The sequence below is a fragment of the Crocodylus porosus genome, unplaced genomic scaffold (assembly GCF_001723895.1).
Source record: "Crocodylus porosus isolate Cpor-Errol unplaced genomic scaffold, CroPor_comp1, whole genome shotgun sequence".
NCBI classification, from domain to species: domain Eukaryota; kingdom Metazoa; phylum Chordata; order Crocodylia; family Crocodylidae; genus Crocodylus; species Crocodylus porosus.
Window position 1 is genome coordinate 1,400,878 of NW_017728914.1, and position 27,383 is coordinate 1,428,260.

At 44.1% G+C, this 27,383-nt stretch overlaps 1 protein-coding gene across 4 annotated transcripts in view; it reads right to left on the bottom strand.

The window, feature by feature from the left end:
- NRG2 (neuregulin 2) overlaps positions 1-27,383 on the bottom strand; it is a 333,882-nt gene that overhangs the window by 45,615 nt on the left and 260,884 nt on the right. For 2 of the 4 annotated variants that reach the window (XM_019534788.1, XM_019534787.1), the window contains exon 2: positions 25,853-25,973. In XM_019534788.1, coding sequence (XP_019390333.1) covers positions 25,853-25,943 — 91 coding nt within the window. In that variant the 5' untranslated portion in view covers positions 25,944-25,973. Of the gene's footprint in view, positions 1-3,385; positions 3,445-3,701; positions 3,779-25,852; positions 25,974-27,383 lie in introns of those variants that run through there. The other 2 variants (XM_019534785.1, XM_019534789.1) reach the window with 2 other exon arrangements.

The following is a 27,383-nucleotide window of genomic DNA, read 5'->3' on the forward strand; positions in this document are numbered from 1 at the left end:
ACAGCCAGACCATGGTTTGTTTCTGTCCTGAATATGCTATTTGCCACTACAACAGAAAACTCGTTGCTTATGTAAAAAGTGGTTTTGTTAGAGGAAAGTAACAGAACTTCTTTGCAAAAATGATGATATTTCTTTCCAACTGAATATATTTCCCTGGGTGCAGTGCAGAATTTCCTCTGACCAGGATGATGTGCTGTGGGGGATGCAGTGCAGCTCAGTCATGGGGTAAATGGAAGCCTCAGACTCAAAACATTTCAGGCCAGGACTAAAAACAGAACAAAACAATATATTTTGATGGGGAAAATATTAGACCATCTTCACAATAAAAAAATCCTAAAACACAAATGTTGCCATTCCAATTTGAAATGTTTGGAATGCGTAAGTCTGCCAAAAATTCGGTATTTCCTAATTTAGGATAGAATCAAATGCTAAAATATCAGAGGTTCTCACAGAATTTTTACTCCGCTCTATTCAGAACCTGGTAGACAAAGCTTACTACACTGCGTTTGCACATAAAAGTGATCATTACGTTAACGTTTGCTGTTTGGTACTACATATTTAGTAACAGTGAGCATGTCTACATGAGACGTTTACTGTGTAGTTGATTAATTAGCCATGCAGTAAACATTGCATGTCTACACATGCACCCCTATTAGGCTGGAGTAAACTAATTTACAGGTAAATACAAGTACTTGTAAATACAAGTACTATCCTGCCGCAGAGTAAAAAACTCTGCAGCAGCACACATGCAGATGCTGATGTGGCTGGCTGGGGCACAAAGGTGATTCAGTGCAGGGGCTGCCTGCCAGCTAACCCTAAGCTGAAATACCTTCATGCCCCAGCCAACCCCTCTATAGTGCATTGAGCCAGGGGAAGCAGCCCCAGCTGGCAGGCTGACCCCATGGGCCCTCTGCCAGCCAGGGCTGTTCTGACCTGGTTCAACAAATTGTGATCCTGAGCAAATGTGTAAATGCGCACCCAGGAGCAATAAACTCCAGTACGGTAAGCATCAGAGTTTATTGCAGCAGACTAATGTGCCCATGTAGACACACCCAGTATCTGCTATTATATATCTAAGGAGAGATTGTGGTAATCTGCGTTGGGAATTTGTTTGCATAGATCTCAGATACCACTATGTACATGAAGAAAAAAGTTGCGCTTATAAAGCTCCAATATGCTTTCAGCATAAGGCTCATCTTTGATGGAAATTAGACACAAGTAATAGCGAGCAGAACTGTGCAATTTAAAAAAAAAAACACTCTGCACATGATGGACAAATCAAACAAAAGCTAAGTAGCTAAACATATACACATCCTCTAGCCCACATGCATAAAACTTACAAATAAACAACTTCTGAATGAATAAATGAGCTATCAGAGCTCAGCAGGAACACAAGTAGAAACAGGACAGCCAGCATCTAGGATTTAGCACATGCTCCTTTACTGAATACAATACCTGCATGTTCCATTTAGCTGAGTTTCTAATTCAGGAACTAATTCTGGAATTTGTATTTTTACACAAGCTGTCCCACTGACATCAACTAGGCTATACACGTAAATACTGCTTTGGTGTAAAGGCTACATAATTGGACCTTTGAAAAAGGCCAAGTCAGAAGTCCCTGCTTTCAACTGAAAATTTACCAGTTCACCAACAGTAGCAGAGACATCACACTTGATTTAGGACTTTGTTACACATTAATTTTAGACAGCTCTTGGTGCTCTGAACCCCTGGATTGTCTGCACATTAACACCTGAAACTGGTTTTAAACACTCTTTAGGGTGGCTTAAAGTTATGCCACTCCATGTTTATCTCTGCTCTGTGTTACTCAGCTAATGTGTAGCCACTAAAGGCTACACACTAGTGTAAACACCACACCTGCCTCCCCACCCCGATGGCCTGCATAGGGCCCACTGCCCCCCTGCCCTCTCCAGTGAGCCAGATCGCTGCTCACTGCGCCCCCAACCCTCCACTGCTTACTTGTGGATACCTGCACTGTCTGTCTCGGGTGAGCAGGCAGGGGAGGATAAAGGTAGCTGTCTGCCTGCCTGCCGGCCACTGCCACTGCTGCTGCTCTCTGGGTGGGCTCAGCCCAAATAGCAGCAGCACAGCAGTATCAGTGGTGGGAGTTGGGCGGACAAGTTAACCCTGCCCTGCCTAACCCTGCCCTGCCTGCTCACCTGGGACAGACAGCACAAGCAGCTACACATAAGGGTAGGGGAGTGCCCTGGGCGTGGGGAGGGGGAGCCCCAGAGGGCAAGGAGGGACCCTGGGAATGGGAGTGGGGAAGGGCAGGGGGGAAGCCCAGAATGGGAGGGGAGGAGAGGGGGAATTCTTACCTTTCAGTCCTCCAGGCCCCCGCTGGCCTGAACGTGTGACTGGTCCAAACTCGTGCTAGCGCTAACACTGATCAACATTTGAACAGCTCACAGTGTAATGTGTAACGCAGTCCTTACACTGATGTAACTGAGATCAGACTTTGGCTTTGAATTTTTAATCAGTTCTTACTCAGGCAAGGCTGACAATGACACTGGTGTGGGGAGTGTGTCTCAATAGGTTAATCAAAAGACTTCATCATCCAATTAAACATAAACCAACACTGGATGTGTATGGGACTACCTCTCCTCATGGGAAGATGTAGGAGCAATTCTGTGTCAGATACAAGACATATTGCTAAGTCACATGAACACAAGCTTTGTATATTCTCCACTGCATTGATCCCATCCTGTGTGGGCAGGGTAGGGGCTGCATTTGTAGCTGTGCTTCCTACTAATCTACATTGGGACAGACAAAAAATGTTGCAACTGTGACAGACCCTTACATGAACATCACAGGCTGCAGAGCCATGATCTGGTACTCAGAGAAGACTTTGGAGTGTGATAGCAAACTAGCCACAAATAATCTTACTTTCATAGTGACTAAACCTTGCCTTGGCTATTGGATGTGTAAACACAATCTACATGCATACCTGATTCCTAGATCAATACAGACAGCTCTCAGATTGCACTTACAAAGGTCCAGAAATGAATCCTTGGTATTATGGCCAACAGTCCATCACATGATAACAATGCTAATAGACACAGGCTGTTCTCACACAACATGCTGTAGAATCTTTGTCTTAATTGAATTTTGTATGAAAAAAGCAAAATATTATCTTAAATTCTATTTAATTAGAAATGAAAGAAGAACCTATTGAAAATTATTTCAAGATGGCAGGGGCTTTAATTCTCCTCTTAGCAGCACTCATCTGTAGCTCCCATTAATGCCAGCAGAGCTAGATATGCATAAAAAGAGGAGAATGGGGCCCTAAGGAAAGGAAGAACCTGTTTTAGAGATGTCATATAGTGCTAAGACGAACAGGGAAAGAGAGAAGTAGAAAGAGACATACTGGAGAAGCTGACCATTGCGAAGTGCTGACACCGGTCCCCTGTGAATTCGATTGGACACCTAACGGAAGAAAGAAAACCAGAAAGAGAGAAACAGGGTAGCAAAATGACATCCAAACAGACTGAAATGAGGCCCCTTCTGATGCCACCTCAGATCCCTTCCAAGATTCCTATGGATTTGCTTTCAGGCTAGTCCCTTACCTGTTTCCCTAAACCCTAACCCATAGATGAAAATAAACCCCTGACTAGACCCTCTATATCCAGCGCTGTGCCCAGAAGTTTTAGGTAGTGTGGTGCACTTTTTGTCTTCAAACATACTTTGCTTAGGATCTGGCATGTACAATCGCAAAGGCAGTTTCTCCAAACACCTCTGTCCGAAGAATCCATTTGGACATCTGGAGGAGGAAAAGGGGACAAATCACAGAACAAATCTGGCATCATCTGTGAGGCTAAGGTTAGAAATAAAAGTGCATAGTGATGAATGGAAAACTAAAAATTAAAAGCTTCATGAATAGCACCTGCTTTAACCTGTGTTTTCTTGCAATTCGCTTTCCTTAAAAGCAATATTCTATTTTTTCCCAGTCTTCAGGCAGCAAGCAATGCCTATCCTTTCATTCTGAGCCTCTCATCTTCCTCTTTACCTACCCACTGCTAAACACCTCTCCCACCTACTCCCTAAGTGGAAGAAAAGGGTGGGCTATGTGCTACACAGTAATCTTCTTGGAGGCTTAGCTTTAATGCTGTTACACAGACTGACAGCAAGCAACACAAAATGATAGAGATGATAGCAAGAACACATGCACTGCTAATTTCCCATTCCTCCTACGATAGTTGCTTTCAGGAGGACTTTTGGAAGCTCCAACAATCTGCAAGGGGAAACTGTTGTGTAGGGGCTTTGGAGAGAGCCCCTACATGTTTAGCGATTTTCCATGAGAAGGTTAAGGAAGGGGTAGAGAATAAAGCTGAATTGGAACAAGTGTCCCCAGTTGCTAGGGTCTCATGACTACTCCAGGCACAACTACTTTGCCAGGATGATCTGCAGGCAGAAGGCCAAATCTGACCACCAATTAAACTAGTACAACCCCCAAAAAATTCTGCTAAAGCAATTACATAGATGTAACAGGATAGACTTTGTGCTTTGTAGTGCTGCAAAGTGTGCACAACACACATATCAGTTCAATATGTGGAGGTCTTGTGGGAGAACAGATCCCTGAGCCTGCCTAGTGTTTGTAGCTGGAAGGCACAGGACAGAGATAGAAACAGGAGGTACCAGGATTATGAACTTTAGCACTAATGTATATAGTGGGCTATGAGCATGACTGCTTTGAAAAGGAGAAAAAAAGTAAAAGTAAAAAAATGTGTTGTCTTGTTTGACTTGATTCGTCATAAATCTCTTAAAAGGTTCGAGTTTGGAGCCTTAGCTCCTGAGCAATTTAAATGTGTATCAAAAAACCTGAGGCTCCCTTTCTAATAGCCCATCTCCATTTTTATCCATCCTTCCTCTTACCCCAACTGGATAATTCCCCAGTACTTTCTTTATCCTTCCCTCACTCTCAGCTTTTACAGTCTCTCACACATACACACACACCTGTCTCTGTGATTTCAAAGGAGCTCTCTCACCACTTACCTTTCTCTTTTTGCGGAGGCTGCCAAACCCTGGCTGGTATCACAATGGTTAGAGATATCATATTGGATATTTAGCTTGCTGGGCTCTGCCTGGCTATACTGTTAGCTTTCCCAGTGACAGCTCCCACGCATTGAAAGAGACCATCTAAGGACAAAATCCAGACCGGTTCCTTATGCACTTCCAACTTGTGTTTCAGTCTACCTAAAAATTAGATGCCTGGCTCCAGGAGGGTGAGTTAGATGCCTACATTTCCTGTACAATCAATGGAAAGAGTCAGATATCTCCAAACAGAGGTCCAGAAATGGATCATAAGTGGGAGTCCACTTAGAGTTAGCCAATGGGAAACACTAAGCACAGGGGCATATCTAAGCCTCCATCCACTCAGAATTCAGAGCACCCTGTCCTCTGCTGAGGCTCGGTGTTTATTTGAGATGGGCTTACTCTTGTTAAAACATCATTGTTCTGATGGCAGTGGTACCACCACTTTCCTTTAAAATGATAATCCTGCATTTAGAGCTCTCACCCAAGAAAACTGGGTTCTGTGCTCTTCTCAGCCTCATGTGATTCAAGCCCATATCTCCCATTACCCAAGTGCACGCACCGTATCCTTCACCTCTCTTGCTGCAGCTGGGCTACTGTGCAGTCATGAATGCAAGAATCATGGGACTGGAAAAAGGAAGTCAAGGGAGGCCTGACTGTATCCAATGGTCACAGCATTCCCCTGGGATGGGGGACCCTGGATTCTGGTTCCATTTTAGGTAGTCACTGGGTAGTAAATAGAAATAGCTCTAGGAGCAAGAACTAGAGCTCAGGACCTCTGCTGCCCCTGAATGGTCTAAACATTAGGCTACAAAATCACGCTTGCTCTTGTTTGAGACTTAGGCCTGTACATTATTTCCTAAGTCTTGTTTATGCACCAAGTTTACCATTCTATATTTAGACCCTCTATACCATATTACTCCCTTGCAAAACCAGATTTCATTGAAGTTACAATCAGGGATGTCTGACCCTTTCGATGCAAACAGGAAAACTGTATTTCATGTAAGAACTGTCCAAGTTGCAAACTGCTCACATTTCAGTTGATTGTGTTGTTGTATGCAATACTTTTAAAAGGACGAATCCCTTCTAGCCCTATTTTTCTACGTAACAAATACACAAATTAGATTTCTCCATTGTGCAAAATAGTACTTAATACCAGTCAATAGATAAACTGTAGGGAGTGGGGAGAAGCTGTGTTTTTTAACTTTATGCAGTGTTTAGTATGATCAAAGCTTTCTAGTTAAAAGGATGTTGGCAGATTAACTATGTACCAGTGCTCACAGAATTTTTTTTTGGGTCAAACTTACATTTAGTGGGTGAGTTAAGGATATACAAGTAATTCACTGTCAATAAAAAGAGCTATTTTTCAGCTTCTTATCTACTTATTTAAAGGAACACTGCCAAATAGTTTAGCTTCTACAGTCTGTTTTGGAAAGAATGGATGGGCTAAAAATTCTGGGTAGAAGTGTCCTCCTAAATCTTTAAAAACTGAGGGGGGTTTTATTGGTTTTTTCTGGCTGATTTTAACAATTCTCTCATGTAGGAAATACAAAAACAACACAGAATATGTTAAGTATGAGAGGATCAGCAAGTGCAAGTAATTCTTGAAAGAGCTCAGATCATGTTCCCTACCAGTATGATATGATTGGAGCTGAGGAGACTGTGTAGGGCAGGGCTGCAAGGTACTGTATCAACCCTGTACAGCTTAGAAAGCTAGCCAGAGGCAGAAACCTTTGAACTGGAGGACTTCCCTGAGATGGGAGACTCTGGCAGTGTAAGTCCATAGGATTAGCCTTAGAAGCAACCAGGGCAAGGAAATGCCACCGGTCCCAGTGCTAAGAACAAATTAGTTGGGTTTGGTGGTGCACACAGTTGATTCTGCAGCTTGGGCAAGGAAGAAAGTAACTCTTCCCCCATACACAGAAAGAAGGATCTGCAGAAATCTCCCTTAGAGGATTTTCTCTTTCCACCCTCACCTCAGGTTTCCCCGGAAGGTGTTTTATTTGGGTACTGGACATGGCATTGTCTGACTCAGAATGAGTTTCCTTTTTTTTCAGGGTAAGGGAGGAACAAATGGAAACAAAGAGCCATAAATAGGGAGGCTTTTAAAGGCTGTCCCTTATCATGTTGTTGACCAGTGTGAACACATTTTGGCTGCCTGGTTCTTCTCTGGAGGCTCACTGTAGCCTGATTAGCTCCAGCTGCCTAGGAATTCCCCAACATGTAGCTGGCTTAGGGCTGGTACAGCTAGTGCAGGGATTTAGCCCAGGGTGTGTAGTGTGTGCAAAAGTGCTAATGTGCTCTTGTATTTTTGAGCCCAAAATGGCCTCTTGGGGATGCCTTCTCCTAAGTTCTTTTACCTTACATTTGCATTTAATTGAGCCTTGAAATCCCAGGGATCAAGAGAATGCAAGGAGGGCTTAAAAACAAACTTTGTCCAACTCCTTCCTGAATACCCTAAGTTAAAGCTACAGATTCAACTATGAATAAGCTACAGGCACTGCTTTCAGATCCAGGTTTCAAAGGAATTCTTTTGGATTGGAAGTGGTCTATCTTCAGAGATGCCAAACACCTCCAACTACTATTGACTTCAAGGGGAACTGGAGATGGTCAGCACTTCTGAAAATCAAGCCATATACTTTGGTGCCAGAATACAGTTTAAAGGGCCTACTTTGGTGACCTATGTTGATCTTCACAGTCTATCACACAAGTTCCCAGATGACTCAACTACGCATTTAATATTACATCTGCAGCCCTGAGGTCAGGATTCGTGGGTTCTGTCTTATTTGTGAGCCTGGAAAATCCATGTACTATCTCTGTGATTTAATTTATCTTTTCATAAATGAGAATTGTAATATAAATCTTGCTGCAATTTAAATCGTGCTTGTAAAATGCTGGGTCAATGTTATAATAAAGACTATATAGAAGTGCAAGAGATTAATAGATGTTTAGGGCTAAATGGGCCACTAATTTATTTAACATAACACTGGCAATAGCATGTCACCCATGCTGTGACCTTAATGTCAAATTCAGTAATTTGTTTGCCAGTCCAGTCTAGATCCAAACTCTTCAGTAGAATGGAAGATATTCACCACTTCTGTGGATCATTTGTGCTAGTAGCTGGTCATCATGGTTAAAAATTGGGGTCTGACTTCCATTTTGAATTTGCCTGGCTTAAACTTCTAGATATTGCTCCATGTCAGACTTTAATTTCTTCCTGATGTCAGACTTTAATTTCTTCTTCATCCTGATGGTCTCTCCTTATGAAGGTAGTTATACACCATAATCAAGTCACTTCTCTATTTAGTAAGCCAAACTTATCAAGCCCTTTAAAAAATATTTTTACTTGTTTTGACTATTATGAATGCTACTTTACTACTGCTAGTAATATACAGTTACCTTATTTACTTAACTATAAGACGACCCTGATTATAAGAGGTCCATCCAATAATTAGATTCTATATATGGAAAATGTATAAATTTGTTATAATTTTCCAGGTATAAAATCTAATTATTGAAGGCTTACTTTGAAATTATCCCCCCCCGCCACTTCTACAACAAGGAAAATAAATCAGGTATCCCTCTTGCCTTCTGCCTTTCCCCAATCCTCCCTGCAGCCTCCTCTCTCTCCTTACTGTCAGACCCTGCTCTCCTCAACCACATGGAAGTGAGGAGCAAATTTGAAAACACTGACTTTGAAATAAACAGCTGTAAAAATTTTCATATAGTACCCATAGATTTAGTTCATCCAGAACTGTTTCAGTTTACCTTTTCATTTGAAACTCCTGCAACTTTTAATACAGGTGCTCCATAAACACACTTTTTGAGCAGACTGTGGGATCTACTTATATGTAGTACAAACGATGCATGATATGAGTCCAAAGCCACAAGGCTTATGATCTACCATATAGTTCATTGTGCTGTGCCCCAGCAGTTAACAGCAATTTCAAGGCATGGTGACCCCATAGCTCAGCACTGCTAAGTATGTGTGTGTACTGCAGATACATCTATAAAGAATCCATGTGCTAATCAGGACTGAATCTGGGTGCTCTTGTCATGAGTCCTGTGATCCTCCAAAAATGTATATGCAGATGAGCCATAAAGCAGACTGGTTTGGCTTCACTTTGCAGAGCAGAAGCAGGCAATTATTTCAGGTGGAGGGCTGCTTAACGAGTTTTGATGAGCTGTCGAGGGCCACAAGGATAGCCCTGCCCAATGACAGATGCCCTGCCCCCTGGTCTCCATTTTGGGACTGGAAGTCCTACTCCCTAATCCCTGACCTTTGCCACTAGAACTCCCTTCCCTTGCTCCCAGAAATAAAACTCGTTTTGGGAAAGGGCTTTGCCATCTTGAAACCATAATAAAAAACAAATTATATTCTAAAAATCAAACATTGAAAACAGCATATTTAATTTTTATTTAAAAAAATATTTTGTCCTAATTTATGTGTGTGTGTTGTACATGGAGGTGATTGCATAATAGCGTGAAATGAGGTCTTACTCTTGTATATTGTAGGGGAGTGTGGAAGAGGGGTGGGTATGGGGCTTGTGGAAGGCTGTGGGTGTATGGATGTGTGTGTATGTGGGGTGTAGGGGGAGGGTGTGGGTTGTGTGTATGTGGGTGGGCAGGTGGGTATGGGGAGTTGTAAGGGGTATTTGTGGGGATGTATGGGTGTGTTTGTTGGTGGATATGGGGTTTGTGGGGTGTGCGGAGGGGGAGGGTGGCTCGGGGAGTATGTGGGGAGGGTGGGTGTAGGGTGTGTGTGTGTGTGGTGGACAGTGAGCAGGGCTCTCCACAGAGGTGCACAGATGTGTGTGTGTGTGAGTGTGAGGGAATGTGGGGCAGGGTGTGAGTGGGCATGGTGTTTATGGGGTGTGTGATTGCATGTGGGGGAGTGTGTGGTTGTGGGGTTTGCGGGGAAGGGTTTGTGGGTATGGTGGAGTATGCATGGGAGCTCCCCCATGCATGCCCTCCTGAGCTGGTCAGCACCCATTCCCACTCTGAAACAGCCCAGAGTCCATACACCCTGAGGTGCCTCCTTGCCACCACCAACAGCACGCAGCCCCAGCATGCCCAACCACCCACTCTGGACTCACTCTCACCAGACTGGATCATCCAGAACATGCATACAGCCCTGACCCAGCCCGCCCCGCACCACTCCCCTGTGGTGCATCCTGCCGTGTCCTGGGCACACAGTGGGGCTGGGGCAGCTCTGCGATGGGACTGCCTTTCTAGGTAGCCCAGGAGGTGGCAGCTCCCTATTTTTTCCAGAAAAAACAGTCTCCCTGTTTTTTCCAGTTCTCTGCTGCAGCCACTTGGAGCCTGCACTGGGCTGACCTGTAGCTGCTCTGTGCTGCCACCATTGCCCCATTGGGCAGCCTGGAGGTAGCGGTGACAGCAGCAGAAACAGAGGGCAGCCCAGCACGGGCTCAAGGCAACTGTAGCAGGGACCTGCTGGCAGCAGGAAGAAGAGGGGGCACTTTTACCCAACGCTAAGCAACAGCTTTTGTGCCACACTGCCAGTGAGAGCCTGGGCAGGTGAGCCCAAAGCAGGCACAGGGCATGTGGGGTTGGGGCTGAGCAGCATGGGTCCCTGCCACTACCACAGGGCTGGGGCTGTCAGTAGCGGCAGCCAGAAAGAGTCGCCTGCCACCTGGGCTGTCTAGAAAGGCAGTCCTGTGATGGAGCTGCCCCACCCTGCTGCGTGCCCATGAGGTGGCAGGACACACCATGGCTGGATTGTGCCTGGGCCAGGGGACCAGATTTTGTCCACCCTGGTCATAGAGGGTGGGGCCACACTAATCATATGTGACAGGCTGACAGAGAGGGCAACACTAGGATTCTGGGTGAACTGTTTGGGGGGGAGCTCCTTGATTTGATGATATTTTCCAGACATTTAAGGCTGGTGAAAAAACAAGAATCATTGGAAATGGGAAAGAAAAATGAAGCTCAGCTATGGGAGTAAGTTGAAATTTATGCAATGTTGTGTTCACCATGACTTGAAAAAGTTAGTGCTGAGGGGGACTGCACCATTATCTTATGTATAGGGGCTTTACTAAACTAGCTTTGTGGTAGGTTTCCATCAATATGGTTACCCATTGTGGGCCATTTGTTTTATAGTCATGCTCAGTGATGATTGCTTTAATTTGCTTCATAGCTGGTTTCCATTACTGAGCACATGCTGCTTTTGGCAGCAGTTTAATTATAGACAATGTATTTAATGAGGTTCCCTTGTATGCAAAAGTAAGACAAGGAAAAAAACTTCATCAGTAAATTAATTAACTCTGCCATAGGACAGTAAGTAACTTACTACAAGGAAAGATCTTTTTTATTTTGCCTTTCAAAAACAAGGTTCTGGAACATGTAGTATATGAGAAAATAAAGTATAGCCACCAGCTCATTGTCAGGGATTAACAGTCCTGTACCTCCGAACAAGAGAGTGACACTAGAGGAAGAGCTCCTGCTCTTTGGGGCACTGGACTCTGTGGCAGCAGAGGTGGATTAAGGTGTACTGGGGCCCTGGGAAAACACAAAATTGGAGCCCCCCTGCCCCCTTGGGAGCTGGGCTGCAGGTTGGGGGGTGGGGCCGCTTCCCCTCCTGGTACTGGTGGAGGAGGCTGGGTGAACCCTGCCAGGCTGGGGGTGGGGGTGTACATGCCTGCCTCTTCTCCCTGCTACCTGCCTCCCCGCTGCTACAGCCAAACATATACACACACAGGTGTACACATAGGCATGCACACAAGTGGGTACGTACTCTACTTTCACTCACTCTCTGCACATGGACACAGTCACAAAAATACTCTCCCTACCATGAGCACACACACATGCACGCACGCACGCACAAACATGCAAGCACATGCATGCACACAGATGCACACTCACACACACAGACATGCACACACATACACATATGGATGCACACATATGCACAGATGCATGAACACAGATGCACAGAGGCAGGCACACACAGATGAGTGCACACACACATATGTGTGCACATACGCATACAGACGTACAGACACATGGATAAATGCACACACAGGGATGCACACACACACAGATGTACATACAGAGACACACACATACACTCACACATGCATGCACAGATACACGCACACACACAGATGCACACACATGCAGGTATGCAGTTGCATGCATACATACACAGACACACACACACGCAGTTGCATGCATGCACACATGCAGATGTAAGCACAGACAGAGATATACACCCCCCCAGCCACACACATCTTCCTCACGGGACCTCCCCCCTCCCTCCCTCTCAATCACTCTGAGGCAGACCTGTCCTCTTCCCCACTTCTCTCCCCTACAAGCCGCTGGTGGCTCAGTCTCGCTCCCACCCAGCCCCTGTTGCACTGACTGGCAGGGAGATGCTTCCTGGCTGTGTCCATGCAGCTGTACACGTGCATTGGGCTGGGCTGTCTCAGGCCAGGAGTGCCGCACTGTGCCTCTGTGGGTGGGTGGCAGTATTGGGAGGGGTGGCTATGGGGGCTAAGGTGAATTTGGGGGGGCTGTGGCTCCTCCCCCGCACTGCCACCTACCTGCAGAGGCACAGTGCCACGTGGCACTCCTAGCCTGGGCCCCCTACCCCAGGCATGGTGCTATGTAGCATTCCCAGCTAGCCCAGCCCCAGCCCCAGCCCCAGCCGGCCCTGCCCCAGCCCCCCTGGGGGAGAGGCCTGGCTCCCAGCCGCAGGGAAGCAAATGTGAAAGCCTTGGTTTTAAACTTGGTGCCATTTTTGTCTCTGTGCTGGAGATAAAAACCTGACAAGTTTAAAAACAAGGCTTTTGCTTCCTTGCTGATGAGGATCCAGGAGACCCAAATTGGTAGAGGTCTCTGGGCTTGTGTCTAGCTGGCCCATGCATTAATCCACCTATATGTGGCAGAATCAATTCCATAGTGCAATGCACCCATCTAATTAGACCACTGTGAGAATATGGATGGTGAAATAAAATACTTGTCTCATCTGCCAATGAGTGGGAATCTCAAGGCTTAGTCAACCTGGGTCTGAATGAAGGATGTGCACCATTGTTTCCTATCTGGGAATTGAACAAACATACACTGACCACCACTAGAGGGAGATTGCAGAGATGGAAATACCATATCATATCTGGGAAAAAGGAGAACCTGGCTGATCTTTTGGTTCTCGCTACCAAATCTCCTCATTTCACTCCCATTGCAACTCCAGCCCTGTCCCTGGCAAGTATAGTAAAACATAGTCACTCATATCCAGTCCATGTGCAGCAGGTTGCTTAAATAAAGACAAGCCATTCAGGTGTTTGCTGCATCTTTTACCTGAAAGGGCCCTACTTTTGTCTTCAGCTGGAGCACCGCAGGGACCCTGAACAGCTGTTCTGTATACCCCAACTCTATGAAGTACCTGGGTTGTACTGTTTTTCAGAAGGGAAGGTAGCCCCTAGCCCTCCATTCTGTTTCACCTCATGGCTGTTCCTTCATTCAGACCCAGCACTCACCTTGCTACTGTTGTTCAGATTGTATGGTGACCCTCTCAAAGAAAAATTTCCAAAGCACCTCTGTGATTTATGAGTTTAAATCCCATTTTCAAAAGTGACCTCATATGTTTGAGTCCAATGACTTTCAATAAGAGTTGGCTTCCAAGTGCCTAAGTCATTTCTGAATCTGGGAGTTAGACTCCTAAATCAACAGGTGTCTTTGAATATGTTACCCTTAATCTCTAAAATATGCAGGATCTCAGAACTTCACCCTGGAATACAATGAAAGAAAAAGCTTCATAAATGTCACTGACAATCAACAGGTGCAACTCAGCCAGGGCCAAGGAACTGGTCACTACAGCAGATGTACCCCACAGATGTGATATGATAAACTCTGATGCAATTCATGCTGGAGACAACTGCACCCAGGCACAGCATTTCCACATGCAAGTAGGACTGCAGCACTTTGAACCAAGACAGAGTAGCCCCAGGCTGGCAGGAGGCCTGGAGAAGAGTGGTGGGGGATAAACTCTGGGCTCTGGGTGGTGGCAGTGGGAGGTGGAGGGCTAGCTGGGGCATGAGGGTGCTAAAGTGGAGGGTAAAGCAGCAGGCAGCCCCCATACTTTAGCACCCTTGTGTCTCATCCAGCCCCTGTCACTATCTACATGTGCATTTTGGTGGAGTAAATTACTTCTCCATAGGATAGTACTGTCCCTGACAATACTATCCTATGGCAGAGTTAATTAATTTACTGTGTCTTAATACTGGCACATGTGTAGACTGTGATGCTTTACTGTGGAGCTAATTAGTCCACATTGCAGTAAAATGCACATGTAGATACACCCAGTGATGATGGAAAGAAGCTAAGGCCAATAACTTTATTGTACTGGAGGCACCTTGCTAATCTGAATGAAGAAAACCCAGGGTAGATGACTGAGTTACCTGGACGTCTCTGGGGAAACAGAAGTTTGGATAACAAGATCAAATGTTTTACTAAGATTTGAATAAAATACCCACACTTCCAGATATTTATCCAACCCAACCTTTTTTTTTAAGTTCACCCATCACTGTAGATACATATAGATTCATATGTACCCTCATCAAGAACTTACAAATAATTGCAGTGATCAGAGGTAGCTGAACAGTTAAACATGCATTCAGCCTGTCTTTATATTTGTTGCTATATTGATCTGGAATCCAAGAAGCGATTGAAAATTGATATCGTAAGAGCTCCTAGAGGTCCCAAAGAAGTTGTGTTTCCCCCATACACACCTACAAGACATGATAGTTCCTGCTCCAAAAAAACATAAGTCTATAAATCATATCTTCACATCATGGGCCAAAAGTAGAACTTTATTGTTACTGTATTTGCATACAACTTAGATAAAGGAGGAGACACCTCGGGGGGGTGGGGAATTGAAGGAAAAAACTGCTAAGAAATGAAGCAGCAAAACAAGCATGTTATATCAAAGAAAAACTGGAAGAGACATGTTGGTTCAGTAGCAGCTACTGTGTACAGGCAGTCCTCGGACTTACGACACAATTGGTTCCGAAAAACCACGTCTTAAATTGAAACATTGTAACTCAGAACCAATTTTCTCATAAGAAACAATGTTATAAATGGGGGATTCGTTCCTGAACCAAGGCCTGATACCCTATTTTCACCAAAAATACCCCAGAATTTTGTGGTTGATCAATTATAGATGAGTAATATAGCTACATTAATGTATTTATATTGGAAATAGCAATAGATTTGGAAGGACTGCTTTGAGGTGACTTTGCTGGACTTTTTGAAGGACTCCTGGTTGGACTTTTTGAAGAGTTCTTGGCTGGAGTCTTGTCAGGAGTCTTGCTGCAAGTTCTTCTGGAGTCTTGTCTGCTTTCTTAAAGAAAGTGTCCAAGGAAGTTTGGACAGATGTTCTCCAGGGAGATGAGCGACGCAGTGAACTTGTTTGCTGGCATGGCGTCATATCGGATCAAGCATTGTAAAGTCAAAACTGACGTCATAAACTTGAAACAGTGTCAATTTATAAACATTGTAAGTGTGAAAACATTGTAACTCGAAATGTTGGAAGTCGAGGACTGCCTGTGTATCTCCCAGTCTCTCTAATGTCAATCTAGCAATTTGTGGCAAGATCTCTCTGCACCACATTATGTAACACAGATTCTGCATTGTCTAGTACACATGGGCTTTAAAAAAACCCTCTTGTTGGATTAGCACTGAAAAAATATGTAGGTTTTGAGTGACAGGAAAAAAATCCTGTGAACACAAGTAAGTTCTGTGAATTTCAAAGCTAGCATGCAAGATTACAAGACATCTAACCTCTCGAGATAATTCATCTTCCAGGGGTCAAAACTCTTCTGGGTGTATATCTACTGAGAAACAGCCAGGCTGATTCCATTTTCATTAGCTTAATGATCTTAGGAGCAAAACTGCTGCACTGTTAAGTTTACAGGGAAGAATGAACTATTTTTCATGATTTTCCCTCAATAGGGCCCATCTGGGAATGATACTACAGCACAGTGATGACCCACTGCTCCAATATGGGAAGCAGCAAACTCTCTTGGACAGGTGAGTCAGCTCATGATCCAGGGTTTTGCTAGCCTTGATAGGGTTTCTGTAATCCAGGAATCTTTTGAGACAAAGCATGTCTGATGCATAGAAGCTGAGCATCAAGTTAGCAATGCACTGCTGTGTGCACGGGGTTGAATTTTACTTCTGAAAAACAACTCACCCCATTCATAAGCTGACTTTGAGTGGCCTTGGTGAGTCTCTCCCTCTCCTGAGTGGGTATACCACTAACCTCCTTCCTGCAAGGTCCAATAGAAGGATAAGCTGTTCCTGCCACTAAGATCTCATGATTTTACCTGGTGCTATTGTCCTACCCAATGCAAAGCATGCCTTGAGTGTAGGTTGCAGTCTTAATGAATAAACTTATGCTAGAAAAACTGTATAGCTGCACCAAGCTATAAAAGCACAACCCCATTTTGTGCCTTTCTACCTGATCAGCTTCATGTGCCAGTGTGGCAGAGGACTGAAGTCCTTCATCTACCTCCTCCCTTCATCCTTTGCAATGATCTGTACTCCCAGTATATTTAAGTATCACTTTTGCCTCTTTCAGATGATACCAGAAGAGCTAACAAGGAATTTTGCAGCCAAACTTTTTTTATTTTTCTTGGAAGAAGCTGATTCCTTGAAACCAAAACTTTCTCATAGGAACCAGCCAACTTAGACAAATCTCCTGTGTCAAAAACAACAAAACAACAAACCAAAAAAATACCCAGAGAAAATTTTCAAAATGTCAAAATGGGAAACTTTTGACATCCTCTTAAAAAAAGCATGCAACGGTTCAAAACTACCTTTTCTACTGAAACATAAGTTTGTAAAAAAAATATTGGAAAAAAAATTAAAAGGTTGCAATTAACACAAACTATTTCCAGCTCATCAAAACAAAACTGTCTGACTTGGTTCAAGCTGAGTTTTGGGGATAGTGCTCAGTTTTCAGGAATGTTGAGTTTTTAACTTTTTGTTCAATTTGGGAAAGAAAAAAACATATACATGTTGTTGGACAAGAAAACCATTTTCTATCTAGCTCTAGGTATCAGCTTGTACCACACATCCCTGTTTCTCCCTCCACTGTGCTCTTACTTAAAGAAACAATACCCAGTTAGGTGACTCCTTAGAATACAATCTATTACATAGAACAGCATGAAAGTGAAGGTGGTTTATACCAGGACATGAAAAAGCTGAAGCAAGAGGGCACAATGCACTGAAATAAGTGAATGAAAAAATGTTTCGGGCATGCTCCTTATTTGTGCAGAGGGCTGAAAAAAAGAATATTGTTCTGTCATTTTCCCCCAACCAGTCCCAGAAAGTCATGCACTGGAGCACACCAACAAACTGTGCTCTACAAACAGGTGATAAGAGAGAAGAAAGCAGCAAGAGCAAGTGCAAAGGCCTTATCCAGAGCAGGTATTAAAAGAGATGCTATCATAGGCACATACAGACTGCAGATGGCCCTGGGAAGACAACAGCACATCTTCCACTGATCCCAACTGCAACAGGAAAAATTTCCATATCTTGCTCTAATTTTAAAAGGGTTTTTTAATATCTCCTAGGTACCTAAAATCAGGTCCCATGTGAATGTGGCGGTCTGGCTGGGGAGCTGAAAGAATCCCCTGGAGCTTCAGGCATTAAGGCACATCAACAAGAGAACAAGAAAAAGTAATTGACTCAAATATGATTACACAGATAATGACATGGACCATTTTAGTCTCTCTGTCTAGGACAGTGGAAATGCTAAACATACTAGGACTGGATAGCTAAAGAGATTAATATAATGGAAGACAGATATTTTCACCTCTAGCTCACCAGTTTGTATTTAGCACAGATGACATCTGTAAACTGTTACTATCCAATGGCCATTTGGTGACCTATGTGAAGTGAGTTTATGGATGTCTGTTTCCTAGTGGACATATATATATCCACAAAGCAAAAACAGTACAGCTAGCACTAGTGACAGTCTGGTCAACTGAGAGGCCAGGGAGTGAACAGGCAAAGAGACCAATTCTAAAACTAGTTGGTTTGAATTATTCAAAAATTATCCTTCTGTTTGTGGACTGTTCACAAACAAATCTGGCATTCTGCAAATGTGTTTGTTTTTCATTATGTACTGGCCAACAATCACCTTCTAAACCATTTTCAAACCATTCACTGTCTTTAGCACCCTGAATGAATTGCAAATAATGAACTGCAAAGTTTGGCTCCATAATACCCTCACTCATTTTGATTGAGCAATTAGCTGTTTTTCAAATATTTGTACGGTCACAAAACCATGTACACTTCTATGAACATAGGATACCAACACTGGATGTGCAGCATTCAACCAATTCTACTAAGGTCTTGCTTTTACGCCCCCAACACACATTACATTTAAGATGTGATTAACAAGGTAATTGTGCCTTACATAATAACCAGCCACATGTGCAACTCAATTTTAGTCACTATAATGCAGTAAGCAAGCCACAGTTATTCCACAGACAATGTGGAATATGTAATTTGGAATAACTTTGTGGTTTGTATTGTGCCTTAAACTGAACATGTAGCTGGGACCTGTCAAAACCCTGTGTGCTGCCCAGCTGGATGGGACACAGGGTTTTGACAGGTCCCAGTCTACAGGGAAGCTGGCATTGGGGTACTATAAGCTGGGAGCTCAATAAGCCCTATGTACCACCCAGTACATATGGTTTTAAAGTCCCCCATACAAAGGGAACCCAGCATTGGACTACTGCAGCCGGATGACAGGCTCTAAGCGTACAGGGAACCATACAAGTCCTGTGTGCTGCCTAGCTGAGAAGCACACATGGTTTTGACAGGTCCTGGTACAGAGGGAACCCAGCACTGGGTTGCGGCAGTTTGATGCTGGGCTTCCTGCGCGCTTAGCTGACTGTTGGCTAGGGCTGGAGACTGGTTTGGTTCCTGGCCTCAGCTGACAATCAGCTGGTTGATTTTACTTGCATCAGCAAGTAAAGTGCAATTTGGATCTAACCCTTCATCCCAAAATCATCTGTTCCGCCATGGACATGTGGCATGGCATGGAATGGCATGCGATTGTTGAGATCAAAGATGAGATCCAATCACATCTTAAGCTGAAAGTCTGTCAAGGGCTTTAGAGTTACATTCACAGTCCAGTTGATAACTGTGATGGCAGAATAACTCAACTGGGATACTAATAACACTGTGGCTGCAGCAACTGCTATTACTAGGAGTTCTGGGCAGGCTTGTCTACTGTTACATGCTACCATAATGCTGCTTGTCTGGAATCTCAAAACTTAGATTACAGCAAATAGAACTTTATGGTATATGAGATATTTAAATACTGAATATTATACATTTTAGTTGGTATTGCTTTTCCAAGGTTTCTTTTTTTTTCCCTCTAGTATTAGACTGTAGCTAAGTTTGACCTAAAATTTCCAAGGTGGTCATATGCACCAATATTTATATATACAAATAAGTGACCTGTTTTTAGTGATATTACAGCAGCTATATGGAAGAACACTATTGTGTCTGTGCAAGAGCATTGCATAATTTTAATGGTACAATTTTTGTATCCACATTTCAATAGCTAGCTTGGGAGTGTCCAGAGGAGCGTGCATGTGTGGCTTATGGAGCCTCAAAGCAGTCTGAGGTGCTGCAAACTTCACACGTGCACCCATTCACCACACTTCTAATTAGCAGGTGGGTGTTTTTGACACCATGGGATTATATGGCCAAAAATATCTCAGATTCTGTGAAGCAAGTCTTCCTGGGTAAGCTTTCACCAGCAAGGATTACCTCACGCCCAAGGAAAGAAAGGGAAGTACTGAAGGTGTCAGCAGAGCTGAAATACCCCTTGCTCCATATAGTCCACATGTATTTGACTAAGGACTCTGAGCCAAATTGTATCTTTCAGATGCAGTCCCATTTGACCTCAGTGGCAGTAGTGCTATAACTCTAATTCTCAGATCTGTGAAGGCAGAATCTGGCAGCAGGTTGCCAGGAACTGCAGGATGTAATTCCACTGCCTGAGAGCCCATCCTTTTCCTTTCTGTGCCATTCTACCACTTGAGATCGTATGGGATGATCAAATCAACCCTGTCCATATTTGAAAAGATGGCATCATTGAGCCGTTTCTGAGAAAAGGGACACTGACTCTGCAATATGCTTACCCTGTGGATTTGATACACCCCCTTCGAGGCACACCACCAGCCCTACCTTTCTACACAAATTTTGCTTTGTAAAGTGGAAGAGGATGGCTAAGTCTCTGGGATGGCCTGTAAATGGATACAGGGTTAGGAGTGGATTTTGTAGCCAGTACTGTGTCATTTCAGATTACATATTCTGCATGTAAACTTACAGGTGCTGAGAAGAGCACATAATAAATCAAACATAAATAAGATATAAATAAAATACTAGTTGTGCCCAGTGCTGTGTGGCAAGAATTGTTGGAGAAACAGCAGCAGGATATAGAACAGAATACCAGGAAGGAAACAAATCAGTGACTGCAGAAAAAGAAAGCATCTGAGGTACCTTGGGCTGGAGGGGCCCCATGTCATTTTCCTGAAAGGGTGCAATTTATCAGTTTCTGGTGCCAACCACATTATTAAGTTGATTGATAAGCACCACATGGATCCTAACACTCTAAAGAAGATGAGCTGTGTATTGTGGATGTTATGGGAGCCATCTGTGTTGCTGGGGAGACCTTGGCTGCAAGACATCAGCCTAAAAGAGCAAAAATGGCAGACGGGAATCTGTGAAACTTTGCCAGTCCTGCAGAATGTTTTTCCCTTTGTTCTGAGGAAATTTGAGGAAAATACAGACAGAAGACCTATGGAAGCAGTAAGCAAATGAATCTTTCTTTCAGCCACTTTCAATTAAAAAAAAAAGAACAAAAATCCCCTTTCTTTTCAGAGGTGTAACTATGCAGTTGGGCACCTGGGGCAGCTCACACACAGGAGCAGCAATGATTTCTTGTTAGCACTGGTGTAATTGTGCAGCTGCAGTTGTTTTTATTTGTGCCCCTCCCAAGTCAGCATCTGTGGCAGCTACTCTCATCACCCTGACCTAGTTCTGCTGTTGTTCCCTTCCTTCTGGAGAGCTTGTATTTTCAGCACAGATTTTACATCCCATTCAGGTCTCTCTGCCTTAAGTCTATGCTGAGGACCAAACCAGGAAAGAATGTTTCTTTATTGGACTCAATCAATAGTCTGATTCTTGTGGAAATGACCTTTAATAGTTTTGGTTTTCAGGCTATAAGCCCCTTAATGGCTTCTGCTCCCATGCAATTTAGAAGTCCTAGACAAGTTCCTGGCCCATTCTCTAGCTCACTTGCACCATACAGATGACACTGAATGGCTATAAAGCTTCTGTAACTGTGCTGCTAAGGACTTCCTCAGTGGATGGAAGCCTGGCCTTGTTTCTCCCATGCATCCTTAAAAAAAAGCTAGCATTGGGCATATGCCAGCTTATGGTTAGGGAACAGAACATAAAGTACTGACCCCTACACAACTTGCTGGTAATTTCCAGTTGATGTAAAGGCCTATGATAATATATGGCAAAGCTGCTCCATCTCACCCTCTGGACTACCACTGACCCAGGGAATTTATGGGTGTAGCTAGTGGTAGGCACGGCCTGCCACAGAATCCAGGTCTCTGGGGCCCCACTGAACATAGCCACTGGCAGCAAATAGGTAAGCAAAGGCTGTGCAATATGGCGGTTGGTCACCCTGTGGCTACCTAACCCCCTGCCAATTGTGTGCCTTTGCCTTGGCAGGCACCCACATGCAAGTGATGAATTTCAATATCCTCCACGTAGTAGTAGGGTTGGAGGGTTGTTGCAGCTATGATTGTCCAGGTTGCTACAACAACCCTCCAACCCTACTACAACATGGAGGATATCAAAATTCACCATTTACAATGGAAAATTCACAACATGAAGAGAAAAATACAGTTGGTCCAATAAAATATATCACAAAACAATCCTTGCCTTGCTTTGAAAGCATTTTAATAAGTTGTACACTGAAAGGGCCAATGCTGTATGCTTGTGCTTCCATGCTGATTGGAGTGATTTTGGGGGCAAAGCCAGTCTTAAAACAATGCTGAGTGGTCAGGGTCTGGTTCCAACCCTACAATCATGCCAGTCATAGCTGCCTCCCCTCTCTGGATTTTTCTCTTGACCTGCTATCTTCTTGCCCTCTTTTCCCTGCCCACCCCTAGAAATGGCTTTCTAAACTCTAACTTGCATCAGATCATAAGCTGTTTTGTTATTCAGCATACAAGCATTTTCTGTGAGAAGCTGATACACATTCTGGCATGTTGATATTCTGTATTGTAGTAAATCTGTAATCAGTTTCTCTGTCATTTATATTAATTATCACCCATTTTCCAAAGGCAAGTAAAGTATTTTGAGTTGAGCGATAAGTAATGTGATGCATATTTACAAATTTAACTGTCACAGCCATTACTTGATAGCTAATTGTTGCCTTCGAGTCTCCAGAGACGGCAAATGACACTGGCCTGAATTCTAGAACTTGCTGAACTCAACCCTTAAACAGTGTTAAAAACACTACTGCTACATGAAGAAGATTCAACATTCGGTTTCCTAGAGCCAAGGTTCCCACTGGCACAGGGTTTTTGGTGAATAGTGGTATTTCAGACCATAGAATTACTTTGTTCTGATGAGCACTTTGCTTCTCCCCAGTCCTCCCCCTCCCCTTCCCTCACTTCCCCCACCCCTTCAATTCTAACATATTTTTAGCAGTCAGTATTTTGGGACTCATCAGAAATGGAAACCATTACACCATCTGAAAGTAAGGAATTGCAGCTTTCAAATGATATAAAATATGCATGTCTATTTCTAGTAGTTCATAAGGCTCTGGCTGTTAAAAGCATGATGGATTCAAGTTAGAACTTCCCTCTCAGTGAGACGTTAATCACCATGTCCTGATTTTAAGGTGCACTCCTTCAGCCCAACTGGGCATGGTACTAGAGTGGTTAAGGCATCTTGCTCATGCACCAGCGTGCTGAGTTCCAGTTTTACTACAGGCACCTACTAAAGGACAACCCCAGTTAACTTTGAACTCTTGTATTTTATTGGCCTAGAAACTAATATGCCTTAGGCAAGCTGGACCTGTATGAAAAATGTGGGGTTCCCAATACATCCTGATAGTCTCCCCTCACCTCCCATTTTGGAAACAGGAAATAGTCATCTGATTTTACTCCCCTCCAACACCCAGGCCCCAAGCTTGGGGGCCTGGTACAACTGTACCCCCACTGTCCACCTCTCATAGGCCTTGTCTAAGCTCTGGTAGACCTCCGACCTTTCATGCCAAGGTTAGGACTGCTGTGGTAAGCCCAGTTCAAATGCTTGTAAAATTTCTTCAATATTGCTCTTATGCCTGTGACTGAAAGGGAGGGAGAAAATCAGACTTCTTTCAAAAAGACTTTCCAGGATGCCCAACCAGGAGCCACTAAGGTCCAACACAGCAATGTGCCAGGAGCATGAAGATCACACCTCATAAACTCTATGTACCTACTATGTACAGAATGATTGTATACTTCTCTCACAGCTGTGGGTGGATACTGGACCAGATCCACAGCTGATGTGAACTGGTATAGCTTTACCGAATTCAAGAAATCTGCACTGATTTGCATCAGCTGAGGATCTGGCCCCTCAAATGTAAGAGCACCTGAAGCAGGGTACTTATAAATGCCAACACGTATTTCACTCTCTATTTAAATAGAAACAGACCTGATATGTGAAGTTTAGGTATGGATCCAAAATTACTGAACATGGGAGAGGGTTCAGATCTAGTTTTTTGGCTTAGCTAATTCACAAAGGTAGGCCACAGCCCCAGCATTTGGACCTAGACACAGATCTGAACCTCTAGCAAAATCTGAGGGGTTCATGCTAGAGCTCTCTAACATTGGGAAAGGATGGGAGCTGTTATTGTAGTGCACTGCCAAGTCTAATGCAGAGGAGAATTTTGTGCTCTTGCAAGGCATTTTTATGGCTTTTTTGCATTTCCTGCAGTGGGAGCTGAAAGAACATGGAATGATCTGGGACTGGTAATATGTGGTGCTGTGCCTCAACATGTCCAGCTGAAAAGTCAATGGGAGCAGCAGATCTTCATGACTTTAAAAACTGAACCCATGATGTATAAGGACTACAGCTTTTTCACGTACACGGAAATGTATGTGTGCTAGAGAAGTGTTAAGGAAAACAAAACATGTTTTCTTTACGTATTTGCCTACGTTCAAAGCAGAGATGGGCAAACCTGACCGAACTGGGAGAGCCATTCAGAAAAGCTTACAAAAGTCCAGCTGCTTCTCTAAGCTATCTAAACCTGCACAGCAAAGCATAGTGCTCATCAGAACAAGTTACCACATAACTCCTTTACAAGTGGGGCAGAAATATGGGGGAAACAGGAGATTTGGCTGACTTTCAGCTCTTTGTTTAAGATCCCTGTCAAAACAAAGGAGTGCCAAAGCATACCAGTTATGGAGGAAATAAACACACAAGACTTAACCAAACTTTTTTTGACCTTCCAAAATTGTTTATACTTCAAGTTCAAGTACATACTCTAAGCCAAAATTGTTGGTCCCTCCCTAATTGAAACCTATATAGATAACTGAAATCTATATTGAGTATTACTACTATGAAGCAGGGAATGGATCAAAAGCCATGGTTCATGCCTGCACCACAACCTTTGTGCTTCTGGGGACACCCACACTCAACCACACACCCTCCCCACCTGATCTCACTTGTACTGGCCAACCTTGGGAATGTGGCAGTGAAGCCACCTCGGGGGCATCTCCAGCATGTTTGAGAGCAGCTGCACAAGTGATCCCAGAGCGCCTTCACCACAGCATTTCTGGGTGTGATGCAGAGCTCCCTCAGCAGCACAAAGGCTGAAGTGGAGACATGCCAAAGGAGGCTGAAGTCTTTTATAGCATTTTTCCATACAGCTGATATACTACAGGTAGTGGGAAAGTAAGTCTACCCATTGCCAGGGCAATGTTCCTCACTTCCTATGAGGGTAAGGATGATTGAGTCTCCATGGCCTCTTTGCTGAGACTGTAAAGCATCTAGATATATAAATTTCTGTCACTGGCCTTTGATTGTACCCTCACTCACAGTCCACATCGGCTACCAATGTAAAGCTAAAACATGCTTAGCTATGTTTGAAGCAGTGATCAAGAGGTGAAAGGTTAGAATATCCCATTACATATCCCTTAAACCATGCACTGTGCATTTTTATTCAATACCTTAACATTTATCTCGCCTCTTTCTTCAGGTTCTAATAAGAAAAAGGAACACAACACACACAATGCCCAATTTCCATTTACAGACTGCCCTTAAACCCCTTTTCAAAGAAAATTTGGTGCAGCATTAAAGTTCTGTCTTGTCATGCAACGCACATGTTCCTTGAGCTAGTTGGGTTGATAGTGAAGAGGCCACTATGAGAAGAAGAGAGGCAGGAAGGCTGTCAATCACTCAACAGGACCCCCCACCTCATCCCATAAAGAGGACATACTGACAGGCTCCAAGAAAAGTCCGAGGCATTTTTCGCTGGGAAGATGCTGCCTGTGATGTGGAGCCTTGACCTGAGTTGGGAGAAGGAAACTAAAAATGCAGTGGTTCCAAAATACACTGTCCTGCTAAATCTGCTCAGTCCAACCACTAACTACCAAGGAACCTTCAGAGAGATGTCACTTCTGCAACTGACAGAAAGATCTCTTCTGCCATCCCAGGTTACTTCTGCATTGAAACAAGGACTACGCTCACTTACTTGCAAGACAGCTGATTAATCCCCTCGATGTAGTAGCACACCCCACCATTGACACAATAGGACTTGGCGGTTTCATTGCATTTTCTGGCATGCCCAGACCAGGACGAGAGTGTGGTGGTTACTGTAGGGAAATAAAAAAAAGATATATTGTTACTTTCTTTGCCCTAAATTCTTCTTTCTGAGATGGTGTTTGTCTGCCAGAGTTAAAGCCCCTAGAGCCACAACTCTCAACCTGTGCCTTTAGACATATAACCCTGGTTTCCAGGAGCCCACATATGGCTCTCAGAGTCCAGGAGTTTGACTGAACTCTTCATGTGTTGATCACAGCACTGCCCTTGTGCAAAGTGTGGAGTTCTCAGCAAGCTTTCCACCCAGATGCCAGGAACTGGTATTAGGTGGAAGTCACCTTCTTATTCCTTCTTGGCATCAAGGCAGGGTGGATGAGAGGGAGAAATACATGTTTCTGCACACATATACACAATCTCTGCAGCAGTAGCCGGACAGCAAGCTATCAAGAAAGAGAGAGAAAGAGAAAATGTGTAGCTGAAACAAAGGCCTACCCAGGGGTAAACAAGACACTCCCTGGTGGCTATTCAGCCCTTGCTTTACCCTGTTCTCCTGCTTTGGTTCACCTGCCACACCTTGATGTCCTTATACCACTAAGGAAAGGGAGGCTGCCCCAGGGATTCCTGAGTAATCTCTCATCTGCTCCTGTCCTACTCCTGGATCTGAGTCTGTTCTGCCTCTGGCCTTGAGCCCTCCCTAACTCTCATCTCCACACTATTCCCAGGTACATAGTCTTCCCTGGGCACCAGACCCCTCTGGTCCCCCGCCAGGCACTGGATCCACTCTGCTCTACTTTCCCGCTCTATGCAGCATTGGTGAGGCCACAGCTGGAGTATTGCATCCAGTTCTGGGCGCTGCACTTCATAGAGGATGTAGAGAAGCTTGAGTGAGTCCAGAGAAGAGCCACACATATGAGCCACACATATGATTAGAGGCCTGAAGAGCAAGCCATATGAGGAAAGGATGACAGATATGGGACTGTTCAGCCTGGAAAAGAGAAGACTTCAGGGTCATTTGGTGGTAGCTTACAAAAATATCAGGGGAGGAGTTCAGCGGCTAGGTGAACAACTATTTACCAAAGCACCCCAGGGGAAAACCAGGAGCAAAGGTTATAAACTCACAGAAGAAGGTTTCAGACTGGATATAAGGAAAAACTTCTTCACGGTTGTGTGACCAGAATCTGGAATAGACTCCCAATGGGAGTTGTGCAGGTACCTACCCTGGAGATCTTCAATAGGAGACTAGATGCATGCCTTGCTGGGGTTATTTGACCCCAACAGTCTTCCCTGCCCAGAGCAGGGGGCTGGACCCAATGATCTCATGAGGTCTCTTCCAGCCCTAAATGTCTGTGAATCTGTGTGCTCCCATCTCTGTTCTACTCCTGGGTACCTAGGTTCATAGTTAGTAGGGTCAGAAGGGACCTGAGCAGATCATCAAGTCCGACCCCCCGCCATGGTAGGAAAGA